The following is a 13,029-nucleotide window of genomic DNA, read 5'->3' as shown; positions in this document are numbered from 1 at the left end:
TCTTAACCACTTTCATGGACCCCTTTGGCAGTCTGGTAGAGCTTATGGCCCTCTTCTTGGAATCATGTTTTTAAATGTACAAAATATGTAAGATTTGAAAGGAAACCAAAGTTAGTAAAAATAAACATGTATTTTTTTCCATCCAAGTTCATAGAACCCCTAAAATACATCTGTAGACCCCTTTGGGAGCCCCCTCAGGATCTGTGGGCCCCAGGTTAGGAACCCATGGTTTAGGGAGAGAAGGGGAACCAAAGTGAAGGAGAGAAGGAGGCAAAGGAAGCTGGAGGACAATCAGCAATACTGAAGTGGGGTTCAAAGTCTGAGGGGAGTCTCCCTAGCTCCTCCTTGTTTCCTGAGGGCTTCAAGAAACCAGATGGAGGCCAGGGCATCTTGATGGATTGACTACTGGGGCTTGGAAGATTTTCAGGCACAGCTGAGGGTCAAGGTGTTTCAGAGGAGCAGAGAGAAAACTCTCCCTTTGGGTGAGAGAGGATTATACTAGGAGAAGGAGAAAGGGAGAGGTAGAATGGGGTACATTATCTCACACAAAACAGACAAGAAAAGGAGGGAAAACAGGGGAAGGTGAGAGGAAATGAGGGAATCTTATTCTCATAGGATTTGACTTAAGGAGGGAATAATATACACACTCAATTGGGTATGGAAATCTGTCTTACCCTACAGGAAAACAGGGGAGGAAGGGGACAAGAGAGGAGGTGGATGATAGAGAGAAGGGCTGATTGGGAAAGGGGTAATCAGAAGGAAGTACTTCTGAGGAGGGACAGGGTCAAAAGAAAGAATAGAATAAATGGGAGGGGGACAGGATAGGATTAAGGGAAATAGAGTTAGTTTTTCACAACATGTCTACTATGGAAGTGTTTTGCATAACTGCACATGTATGGCCTGTATTGACTTGGTTGCCTTTTCAATGAGGGTGGGTGGGGTGGGAAGAAGGGAGAAAATTTGGAACCCAAAGTTTTAAAAACACATGTTTAAAAAAAATGTTTCCACATGCAATTGGTAAACAAGAAATACAGGACATGAGGTACAGAAATCTATCCTGCCTTACAGGAAAATAGAAGGGGAAGGGGATAAGAGAAGGAGGGGGAGAGAGATAGAAGGGAGGGCAAACTAGGGGAAGGGGTATTCAGAATGCATGCCATCTTGGGGTGGGGGGGGCAAGATGGGGTGAAAATTTTGAATTCAAAATCTTGTTGAAATGTTGAAAACTAAAAATAAACAAATTTATATTAAAAAAAAAAGAAAACTCTCCCTTTGGGCTTCAAAGATCTGCAGCCCACTCCACTCCTCCATGGAGGAGGTCTGAATCGACTGTACTTGACAGCCTTGCCTTCCTTTCCTTTCAGTCTTGCAGCTGGGGGCTCTGCAAAGCCCAGTCCTCTCTCTGAGCCAAGAATTACAGGAACCAAAGACTGGGAGAGGGGCAAAGTTACCTGTACAGCCTCTCTTCAATATCCCTAATCCTTGGGACCCCACCCAGCCACAGGGCCCCCCTTCTTTGGCAGGCTGCAGGAGGGAAGATCAGACAGATAGGGAGTCTGCTCTTCTTGGGAATGGCAGCCTCCAAGACCCTCTGAGATCCCCATAGGCTATAGAGAGAGGACTTTTTGAATTCTTAATCTGATCCCCTATGCCCAGAATCATAGACTGTGCAAGCCAGGGCTAAGGGAAAGCAGGGGCCAGGGAATGGACAACTAAACTCATGAACTAGGCATTAGTGAGTCTTGCTTTGGGAAAATCTAGATTCTTATTAACTCTTTTTTTTTTCGTTTGGTCCTTAGGCAATTGGGGTTAAGTGACTTGCCCAGGGTCACACAGCTAGTAAGTGTGTCAGGTGTTTGGTCTGAGGCCAGATTTGAACTCAGGTCCTCCTGACTTCAGGGCTGGTGCTCTATCCACTGTGCCACCTAGCTGCCCCCTCTTATTAACTCTTGAGAGCCAGAGGACATCAGAGCTCATCTATTCATGGGATCCTAGATTTAGAACTAGAAGGGACCTTAGAGGCCATTAAATCCAAGTCCCTCATTTTTTCAAGTGGAGAAACTGAGGCCCAGAAAGGGGAAGTGACTTGCCTAGCCTGCCCTGTGTACTGGGAAGGGCAGTAAAAGAGAGGGACAGACACAGGACTTATCCCTATGGCAAGAGAGAGGAGGAGGGGAAAGTTGGGGCGGGGCGGACAGCTACTGGCCCCAGCCCCAGTTCTTAGGGCCAGGTGGTTGTACCCAAGAAGAGGGAGAGAATCACAGAGAAGATGAAGAGGAAACCAGGAAGTCTTGGTCCTGAGCTCCCTGCCTGGTTGATGTCACACAGACAGTTGGGGGGAGACTTGGAAGGTCTTGGGGCCGGAGGGCCTGGGGCAGAACGAGGGCAGTCCAACCACTCAGGCCCCATGGGGTGGGGGGAGCCAGGCTCTGCCACCACGCTGCTTGGAGGAAATCGCCAGTACTCAGTACCCTTGAAGAAGTAGGTGTCACCTGTACAAAGAGAATGAAAGAAAGGTCAGGGTGCTTCTTAGAAGACCATTCTACTCTCAGCTCACTCCTCCCCAGACCCAGGCACTTTCTCCACCAAGTCAACCCACATCCTACCCCCACAACACACACACACCTTTGTTACCAATAGTCACATCATCAGGTGCTGAAGGTGCTCCCTCCCACAGGTTCAGCCTCTTAGGGTAGCCTGGGTCAACGCTGTGGACGGTCTCATCAAAACGCCAGTATTGTTCACCTCGAATCAGGTACGTCTTCCCATTATGGGGCCAAGAGAAAACGGCATCCACAGCCTCCCCAGTTCAGTCAGCAACTTTGGGGAACCAGCCTCCAGCTGCCGGTCCTGAAACACCCAGAACTGGTGTCCTGAGGATTGGGAGGAATGAACTCAGTCAAATGTGAAGCCCCATCGGCGTCGTCCCTTCCCTTCGCAGCAGCAAGGTCCTAACCTAGTTCTTGTCCATGCCTCTCTGACTCTTCCTCTGAAGTTCTCCCAGTCCATTTCTCCAACTGACTCTTCTTCCTCATCCTTCCCCCACCCAGTTCTCCATGTCTCTCTTTTTCCCTCTCTGTCTCTCCCTCTCAACAATGTTTCTTCCTCTGTTCTCCTTGCCCCCTTGCAATTCTCTTCTCTCCAGTATTCCCTTGGCTCTCTTCTCATCTTCCTATTCATCTCTCTTCTCCCACCCCAACTCTCTTCACTCCATCCTCCATTCCACTCACCACTAAAAAGCAGGATGCGTCCATCTGAGGGCCGAGAATAGGCTGCATCCACGGTCATCACATGCTCAGGCAGCCCCTCCCAGAAGCGATGCAGCTTCGCAGGTCGAGGGGACACCAGCTGGCCTGAGGGCTGGAGGCGCCAGAACCAGGGTCCTGGGGTACAGGAGGGGTCACCAACCTATCAGCCCTAAAGTCACCCACCCCCAGGTCCCAGGGTAGAGTGGACCAAGCTGTAGGTATTTGAGTACTAGTTCTCTACCCCTCTTGGGCCATATTCCATCTGGCACACATGATATGACTAGGCTCTTGGCATTGAGCTGAACATCAGAATATAAGGGGTCAAAAGGGTCACAAGTCATTACTATGGGTGGGTCAGAAGCAAAGGAAAATAGAGACTTGAGGTCTTAGTGGATAAGAGAAGGGACACAGTAAAGGGGTCAACATTTCAGGGCAAGACTCATAGGAGTCAAAGGTCACTCACCTTTAAAGAAGAAGACCTCACCACGGATGTTGGCGATAGCATCAAAGTTACCAGAACATCGGTCAGGAACTGGGGCCGAAGGACTGGGAGAAGATGTAGGAGTGGGAAGGCAAAGAGAGATGAGAGTGAGGCAGAGAACTAGAGGGGTCATTAGGGATAGAGGGGAATGGGGAAGGGGAGAGAGGGGCTAAAGAGAGGAGGATGAAGGGGACTAGGGAAGAACTGGAGATCGATCAGGACAGGAAGAGGATACTCACTTGTCTGGGGGCTGCCCAGGGGGTTGGGGTGGAGGTATCAGAGGTTTCCGAGTTGGCTCTGGGTTGGGGCTATTTGGAGCTTTTCCTGGAGGGAAGTAGAGTTAGAAGTGGGTGAACTAGAGAAGCTGAAAGGCATCTAGGTCTATGAAGAGTTCTCTTTCCCATTCTCAAGATGGAGAATGATAGAAAAGAGAAGTGGGCTGGGAGTTAGAAGTCCTGGGTTCCAGTCCTGGTTTTGTTGCTTATTAGCTGCGTGACCTTGGATAAAACACTTCATTTCTGAGTTTCAGTTTTCTCATCAGTAAAATGGGGATAATAATACCTGCTCTTCTAGGATTAAATGTTAAGAAGAAACAAGGGAGATGAGGGGAAAGGGGGAAGGTAGAGAATGGAGAAGGAACTTTGATTTTTTTTTGTTCCCATAACCCTTAGTCCAGCTCTGGGAAAGGGAAAAGTAGAGGATCCCAGGGCTCACCATAAAGCTGCTGGATCCCTTCTCGGTCATCAGGTGGAAGCCGGTACTTCACAGGGTCCCCAGCTGGGCCCTGGTAGAAAGGCCGCATGATGGAGTTGGGGGCGGAGGAGTGGGCCAGGCCCAAGGCATGGCCAAACTCATGGACAGCTACAGCAAACAGGTCTGTCCCACCACGGTCTATGGGTTGGGAGGAAGTAGGAATCAAATGGTGAGAAAAGGGACCTTAGTCCAACCCGTCCTCTACACTGCTGCCAAAGTGGTTTTCCTACAGTGCAGACCTGACCACGTCACTCCCCTACTCTATAAAGTTCAGTGACTCCCTATGGCCACTAGGATAAAATACAAACTCTTCTGTTTGGCTTTTAAAGCCCTTTACAATTTGTCACCAACCTACCTTTCCAACTTTGTTGTTCATTATCCCCCTTCCCAGTCTAGCCGAGTTCCTTACTCATAATATAGCACTCCATCTTCTGTCTCTGTGCCCAGAACTGGCTGTCCATCCCCCACGGGGGGATCTTTCCCCACCAAACTATCTTGTATTTATTCTACATATATGTATATGGTATCTCTTATAAAATGTAATCTACTTGAGACTAGTGATAATAACTTCTTTTGTATTTCATATCCCCATAGCCTAAGACAGTACCTGGCAATAGTAGGCACTTAATAAATGCCTGATGATCGATTGACTGGTCCATCCCTCTCCCTACCTCATGATGATCCTAACCTACAATCCTCTAGGCAAAGGAGGACTGATGTGGGCACCTGGCTGGCTCTAGAAAGGAGAAGTCCAACAGAGCACTGGCCCTGGAGTCAGGAAGACCTGAGTTCAAATCTGGCCTTAGACACTGACACTAGCTGTGTGACCTTGGGCAAGTCACTTAACCCCATTGCCTACCAAAAAAAAAAAAAAAGGAGAAGACAAGCAAAGAAAAAATGCAATTTGCAGAAGAGATCATCCCTGGCTAAGATGAATCTTCTTGAAATATTGCTTGGCTTTTTTGTTCCAAAACTTATAGTGGCTCTCTGTTTCTGATTTCAAATCTAAACTCCTGGCATTTAAGACCCTCCCTCTGCCCTACCCAGCTGCTACAGTGATATGCTTTATTTCCTCTAGCCAACCTGCCCCCCTTATCTTTCCCTTGCCTAGAACACCTCCCTCCTTCCTTTCATCTTCTCCATATCCTCTCTATCCTTCATGATCTAACTTAGGTCCTACTTCTTCTGGAAAGCCTTTTTGATCATCCCAGCCTAGGGAGGTGCATCAGAGAAACAGTCGTTAGAAATTAACCCATAGTCACACGCACAGTCTTTTGCTGTTCTTTCATTGTTTCTTGTGCGTGCTATATCTTCCCAACCCAGCTGAACTCCTCCTGAAACCAGAGGTCTTGTCTTCTGCTTCTTATAAATTAGCCACTGCTCTTTCCTTCTCAGCTTCCACCCTGGGGGCCCATGCAGAATAGTATGAGAAGCAGGAACTCAGCAAACTCTTGTTTAATGTAATAGAGAATGAGGGGAAGGGAAATGTCTCTATGGAGGGGACTGGTCTCTAATGGAATAGGGGTTGTCTGAGGAATAAAGAGGGGGGAGTCCAGGAAGACCATACCGCTTTCCCCAAGGTCCAGACTTCCTCATCATCAAAGTGGGTATTCCCAGAAATGGGGTGGTCCCCAGGAAAGAAGGCATGGGCTAATGTGCCCCCAGGCCCATCAAAGGGGTAGCTGTCCTTGTGATAGGCTCTAGCGAAGTCGATGAGCAGTTCCGGCTCTGTTCCTACCCTGGGCTCAGCCTCCTGGAATGTCATCCCCACCTCAGTTCCCCAGGCAGCCAGGGCATAGTGCATCAGGTTCCGAACAGTCTCTTGTCTGAGGGCAGAGCCCTGTGGGAAGGATTGAACCCTGGTGTCCAGAGAAGAGAGTCTAGTGTTAAGGGGAGGAGTGTATGGCAGCCAATTAAAACAGTGATGTGCTGGTGACTTGGAGGAGTGATGGAGAAGCCCAGTCAGCCACTCGATAAACATTTATTAAGCACCTACTATGTGCTAGGCACTGTACTAATCACAGGAGAGACATAGAAAGGTAAAAGACAGTCCTTGACCTTAAAGATTTCAGAGGAGACAACTTACAAATAAGCTATATATAGGATAAATAGGAAATAATCTACAGTGGGAAGGCACTAGAATTAAAAGTTTTCTGCAGAAGGTGGGAGTTTAGCTGGGACTTGAAGGAAGCCAGGCAACCTAAGAAGCAGATATGAAGAAGGAGAAAATTCCATGCATGGGGGACAGCCAGTGAAAATGCTCAGAGTTGGGAGATAGAAGGTCTTGTTTTAGGAACAAGGACATTGAATTGAAGAGTATGTGGTTGGATAAAACGTGTAAGAAGATGGGGTCAGAGGAGGAAGGTAATGGTCTTTGAGTACCAACCAGAGAGGGAACCACTGGAGTTTATTGCAGAGGAGAGGGACAGGGTTAAACCTAGGCTTTAGCAAGGTCACTTTGAGAACAAAGTGGATGATGGACTGGAGTAGGGAAACACTTATACTCTCAACAGTAATAGGGAAGTTTGGAAAGGGAGAGGATTTGAGGTGAAAGATAATGAGTTCAGCTTTGGATATATTGAATTTAAAATGTCTACAGGACTTCCAGTTCAAAATGCCTAATAGGCAGTTGGAGATTTGAGACTGGTGGTTAACAAACAGGTTAGGGCTAAGTAAGTAAATCTGAGAATCATCAGCATAGAGATGATATTTGAATCCATGGGAGCTGATGAGATCACCAAGTGAAATAGTAGAGAAGAAAAAGAAAAGAGGGCCCAGGATGGAATCCTCTGGGACACCCAAAGTTAGCAGGCATGACCTGGATGGTGTTCCAGCAAAAGAACCTGAAGAATGATCAGACAGCTAGGAGGAGAAACAGGAGAGTGTAGTGTCCTGAAAACCTGAGAGAAGGAGATATCAAAGAGAAGAGGGTGATCAACAGTGTCAAAGGTGGCAAGAGGTCAAGAAGGATGAGAATTGATAAAAGGCCATCAGACTTGGCAATTAAAAGATCCCAAGTAACTGGAAAGAGTGCTTTCAGTTGAATGATGAGGTTGGAGCCAGACCACAGAGAGTTAAAAAGAGAGCGAGAAAAGAAGTGGAGATATCCATTGTAGACAAGCTTCACAAGGAGTGAAGCCACAGGAGGCAGGAGGGATATGGAACAACAGTTCACAGGGACAGATGGATCAAATGAGGGGTTTTTTGAAGATGGTAGAGACATAGGTAGACAAGGAGAAATTGAAGATAAGAGACAAAGTGAGGGTGATAGAGGAGGCAACCTTTTGGAGGGGACAGGAGGGAAGGGAATAACTTGGGCATATAAGGGGGTTAGCCTTGGCTAGCAAAAAGACCAACTCTTTATGTAAGACAGGGTTGAAGGAAGAGGAGAAGATAGTGGTAGAAGGCATCTAGGTGCTATGAGATGAGGAGGAAGGGAGGAAAGAGATATCTCTGGCAAATAAGTTCTCGGCTGAACAGGAAGGGGAAGAAGGAGCCATGGGAGTTTGGAAAAGGAATGAAAAAGTTTGGAAAAGATGTGGTGAATGGGATAATGAGTTTAGGGAGGCATAAAAGGATTGCCTTGCAGCAGTGAGGACCCAGCTGAGGTTATCTAACACAAACTGGTAGTGGATTCAGCAAGGTTTTGCCATTTTTTAAATTTAATTTAATTTAAGGGGCAGCTAGGTGGCGCAGTGGATAGAGCACCGGCCCTGAAGTCAGGAGGACCTGAGTTCCAATCCAGCCTCAGACCAGACACTTGACACTAGCTGTATGACCCTGGGCAAGTCACTTAACCCTAACTGCCTCACCCCCCCAAAAAAATTTTAATTTAATTAATTTTTTTAAGGCAATTAGTAAGTGTCAAGCGTCTGGTCTGAGGCTGAATTTGAACTCTGGTCCTTCTGACTCCCGGCGCAGCGCTCTATCCACTGTGCCACCTAAAGGCCCCAGTTTTGTGATTTTCTTGACCTTAGTTCAGCACCACTGTGCTTGTTCGGTGGGGCAAGATCAATTATATAATGAAGGCAAGGGACTGATGTGGAGACAGTGTAGTGCTGAACTAGGTCACCAAGAGGGAAAGATGGGGAAAGGATGAGAATGTAGCTGGTGCAGCGGTGGTGGTAACTGGTGTCTGAGAGAGGACTGAGGGATCAAAGGGGTTGAAGGTCATGATACTAACAAACAGGGTTTGGTTTTGGAAGGCACAGGGACAGGCAGAGTACCAAAGATTTTGATCAGATAAGGGAATTCCAGCGTTCATGGACATGGAAGTGATGCATTTGTGACTGATGGCAAAATCAAGGATATGACTATCTTTGTATGTAGAGAAATAGTTCATGGGAAATAAATCAGATGAGGAATGGATAGAGAATTTGAGGGAATATCAGTATGTATGCTGAAGTGCCCTAGTATGAGGACAGGAATTGGGAAGGAGGGAAAGATTTTTTTTAACATGTGTTTTTAAAACTTTGGGTTCCAAATTTTCTCCCTTCCTCCCTCCCCACCCACCCTCATTGAAAAGGCAAGCATCTCGATACAGGTTATAGATGTGTAGTCATGCAAAACACTTCCATTGTAGTCCTGTTGTGAAAAACTAAGTATATTTCCCTTCATCCTATCCTATCCCCATTTATTCTATTCTCTCTTTTGACCCTGTCCCTCCTCAGAAGTGTTTGCTTCTGATTATCCCCACCCCAACCTGCCCTCCCCTCTATCATCCCCCTGCTCTCTTGTCCCCTTCGTCCCTTATTTTACTGTAGGGTAAGAATAGATTTCCATACCCAATTGTGTACATTATTGGAGGGAAAGATTTTGAGCCAGGCACTGAACTCATTGAATCTAATAGTAAGGCTTTGCAGAAGAAGAAAGGTGAATTAAATGCCAACCCACAGGCACTATAGAGCCCTTCAGGGGGTACATGACAGCTAAAACAGACTAGTTAGCTGATGAGAAATCAAAGAATAGAGTCTAGAACCCACCTCCAGAACAGCTGCTTCTTCTTCCAGAAGCTGCCTGTAAGGGCATACCGTCTCCTTCTTACTAACCCAGCCACTCCCAGAACATCAGGCAGAGAACATCGTGGCTTCTTCATGGTGGCCAACGTGGCCTCATCTAGAAAGGAGATGGGAGGGGCAGCTAGGTGGCGCAGTGGATAGAACACCGGCCCTGAAGTCAGAGGACCTGAATTCAAATCTGACCTCAGACCAAACACTTGACACTTACTAGCTGTGTGACCCTGGGCAAATCACTTAACCCCAACTGCCCAAAAAACCAAAAAAATAAGAAATAGAAAGGAGATGGGACATGAAAGGTCAAAGGGATGGATAGGTGCTTAGCCCTACCCCTAGGAGCTGGTAATGAGAGAGCATAAAGAGGGAAAGCAGCCCCTGGAATTGGGAGCTCTAATATCAGTACTGATAACTGTCTGGGAGCAAAAGGGCAGATGGTAGGAGGGAGTGGCAGGTGGTATTGGAACAAGACTGGCTAGATCAGTGTTATCCTTCTCTTCCTGCCCTCCATCTCCTAGTCTGTTCTGAAGGCTGCCCTTCCACCTCATTCTGTGGACCTCTCAACCAGCAATAACACCAGTCACCGAGAAAGAGCCACCTCTGTTTTGGATTCTCCAGTCCTATCCCTGTCCCCTGAGTCCCTGAGGGCCTTGGAACTTTGTGGTAGCCCTGAGATGTGGAGCCCAGAAAGAACAAAGGAACTAGGAGCATGATAGACCTCCTGCTCCTTCTGTTTTCCCTTATAGCCAGGTACCAGATTTGAAGATGGCTGGAGGCTACAAGGAAGACCTGAAAAGAATAGGAGGGCTGGACTTAGAAGGAGGTAAGGGATGACAGCCTGTTTTGAGATGGAAGAATAGGATCTGTTGAATATAACTTGAACAGGACCTCTAGCTTTAGGGCAGGGATATCCTGGGACATTTACTAGCTGTGTGAAGAGAATCAAATCATTTAACCTCTCCTTCCCTGTCTCAGTTTCCTCAAACATAAAACAGAGATAATAATAGCGCCCACCTCACAGGTTGTTGTGAGGATTAAATAAGACATTATTTAGAAAATACTGAGCCCAGCAGGGCCTGGTACACAGTAGACACTTAATAAATGCTTGTTCCCTTTCCCCTTGGATAGTCTCTATTTCCTTCCCATGGGATAGTGGGCTGGGGAAGGAGTGGAGCAAGGAGTATTTGGGAAGAAGGGAATGACCATTCATTACCCATGAGGCCGGTCTCCTTCAACCCAGCAAACCTCTGCATGATTTTAATTGCGTCCCGAAGCTGTTCTGGGCTCTGCAGCTGAGCCTGAGCAGGGTCGGGTGGAGGCAGGTATCCATAGCGAGTGAGCCAGTCCTGGACCACGAAAAAGAAAGGCTTAACGGAGAAGGGAGGGTCGGGGTGGGGCAAGGAGAAGCGGTGCTTAGAGAATCCTGAGCCTCTGAGTCTTGCAATAGCAAGCCAATAGTTGGGAGACTCTCGATCCCCGATCTCGACAATCAGCAAGGATAGAATTGAGGATAACCCCCACATCTCCCTCACCCTCACCTAACTCTAAGCAAGGATCAGAGACCCCGAGGATCCTAACATGCCATCCTAAGCTTCCTGCTTTCTCAACGCTTGTCTGCTGAATGTAGCCCTCACTTCCCCGACCATGGTCCCCATATCCTTTCTTACCCCTCTTATCTCTTGGAATACTGTGCCAACCTCAGATACCTCCAGACTCAAGGAATCCCAGTCCACCTCTCTCCACCTGGCTCCCCAAACTTCGCTCTTTCCCTTCCATGACCCCGGGGTCCAGGGCTTCAGCTTCCCTCTTCTTCCTGGATCGAGACGTCCCGGGCCCCCCAACTTCCCTCTCTCCCCTCCAGGTCCTAGCTTTTATCTCTCTGCTCCCCGAGGTCCTAGATCTCAGCTCACTTTTAATATCCTCCTGAAGACTGGCTCCCAGGCCTCTCTCTTCCATCCCTGACCCTGGCGTCCAGACTCTCAGCTTCTCTCTCTCCTCTCCTCACTGACCCAGATGTCCCGAGCCGTGGCTCCTCTCTGCCCCTTCACACCCCAAGGTCCTAACTTCCAACTCACTTCTGTACACTTCAGGACCTCGGCCACCCTCCGGGACTCTCCTCTACGATCTGTACTTGCACCTGCGCTTGCCTCTGTGCGTTCCACACAACCACCACCACCCCGCCGTCTACCGGTCCCTCACGTCTAAGGACCCCAGTTTCCATTTGCCCTCAGCCCAGACCCTGGTGAACCAGGCCCCATTTTCCCTCTCCCCAGCCCCCGAATCTGGTGCCCTGTCCTCCAGTTGGCACTCACCACGCTCAGACTGACGTCCTGGGCGGAGGGCTCCGGCGCTCGGGCTGAGGCTGGGAACCACAGCAGTAGTAGCAGGAGCAGGGTAAGGATAGGGCGCTCTCGCAGCCACATGACCCTGGCTCAGGCCAGGCTCTTGGAGTTAGAGGAAAGGAAAGAGTGATGGAGGAGAAGAGGGCAGCCTAGAAGCAGAAGAGGGGTTGTCAGAGAGGGAGCCACCCAGCCAAGCCGTGCCTTGCTCTTCTGGGAAGGCAGCTGAGATTGACTCGGGTACTACCTTGATGATGTCTCTGGGGCACCAGAGGATTAAGGCTGAGGGGTCCGAAAAGCCTTGGACACCGAGGGGGTCCTCGAACTGGCAGTGCACTGGAGGATGGGGCGGGGCGAGGCAAGGCGGTTACAGCATCGCCCAGGGGTGGAGTGAGGTGGCTCAATTTCCCTTGCTGGTGGTAAACAGTGATTTAGGAACTTCAAAAGTGAGGCTGAGGCTGAACCTGGCTGGGGGTTGGGGGGGAGAGATTAGGAATAAAGGAAACAATAAAGGGACGACAGCCTGAGCCCTTGGAGGAAGAGGCATAGCTGAAGAGGGAATAGGGCTGGGGGCCAGGGCTGGAAAAGAGAATTGGAGGAATAGGCGCTGCAGTACCCGAGGAAGAGCAAATAAAGTGAGGGAGGGAAAAGCACTAGAAATCAGGAGGGCTAGGGCACAGAATCTTGGATTTGGAAGGGATCTTGGGGTGCTGGTAAGCTTGGAGAGAAGGCGGAGGAGATGAAAGAATCAGGGGCTGGAAAAGCTAGGCTCCTGGAGGGGGGGGAGGGTCGACCATTAGCCAGGGAGAATGTCTGAAGATGTCAGGTACTGGGAGACAGAGAGCGCAGGGAGGGGGAGGTAGAGATGGAGCCTAGGGAATGGATACTAAGAGCGGAGCAGCACTCCCTAGTACCAGCACTGCCCCTCATACACCCCACCCACCCACTCCCGGAAACGGGGCATCTAGAAAAATGTGGAAGAGAACCATTCATCTCTTTTTCCCCTTTGGTTTCCCTATCTTAGAGTTCCCTTAAAGGTACCTCCTTCAGGAGTGTTCATTCTCCAGGACACATCTTAGGCTTCTCTTAGCCCTGCTGCCCCATCATTTCCTGCTTCTCTGGCTGTGGTCTGGCAGCATCAGTCTGAAACTGTCCATACAGTGCAAATGAGACACGCAGAGTGACAGGGGGAGCAC

General features: G+C 48.7%; 1 protein-coding gene across 1 annotated transcript; it reads right to left on the bottom strand.

Moving 5' to 3' along the window:
* Positions 1 to 111: 111 nt before the first annotated feature.
* MMP25 (matrix metallopeptidase 25) lies at positions 112 to 13,017 on the bottom strand. Its single transcript, XM_020995564.2, is given in 14 exon segments — positions 112 to 2,492; positions 2,626 to 2,808; positions 2,811 to 2,873; positions 3,231 to 3,383; positions 3,712 to 3,794; positions 3,969 to 4,053; positions 4,444 to 4,620; position 5,885; positions 6,050 to 6,341; positions 9,465 to 9,597; positions 10,708 to 10,840; positions 11,807 to 11,985; positions 12,081 to 12,301; positions 12,875 to 13,017. Coding segments are annotated over 12 exon segments (1,686 nt in total). The 5' UTR covers positions 11,918 to 11,985; positions 12,081 to 12,301; positions 12,875 to 13,017; the 3' UTR covers positions 112 to 2,220.
* Positions 13,018 to 13,029: the final 12 nt, after the last annotated feature.

This window comes from Phascolarctos cinereus, unplaced genomic scaffold, assembly GCF_003287225.1.
Source record: "Phascolarctos cinereus isolate Bilbo 61053 unplaced genomic scaffold, phaCin_HiC Scaffold_4;HRSCAF=312, whole genome shotgun sequence".
In the NCBI taxonomy this organism is placed as follows: Eukaryota; Metazoa; Chordata; class Mammalia; order Diprotodontia; family Phascolarctidae; genus Phascolarctos; species Phascolarctos cinereus.
This window is presented reverse-complemented; position numbering and strand designations above follow the sequence as displayed.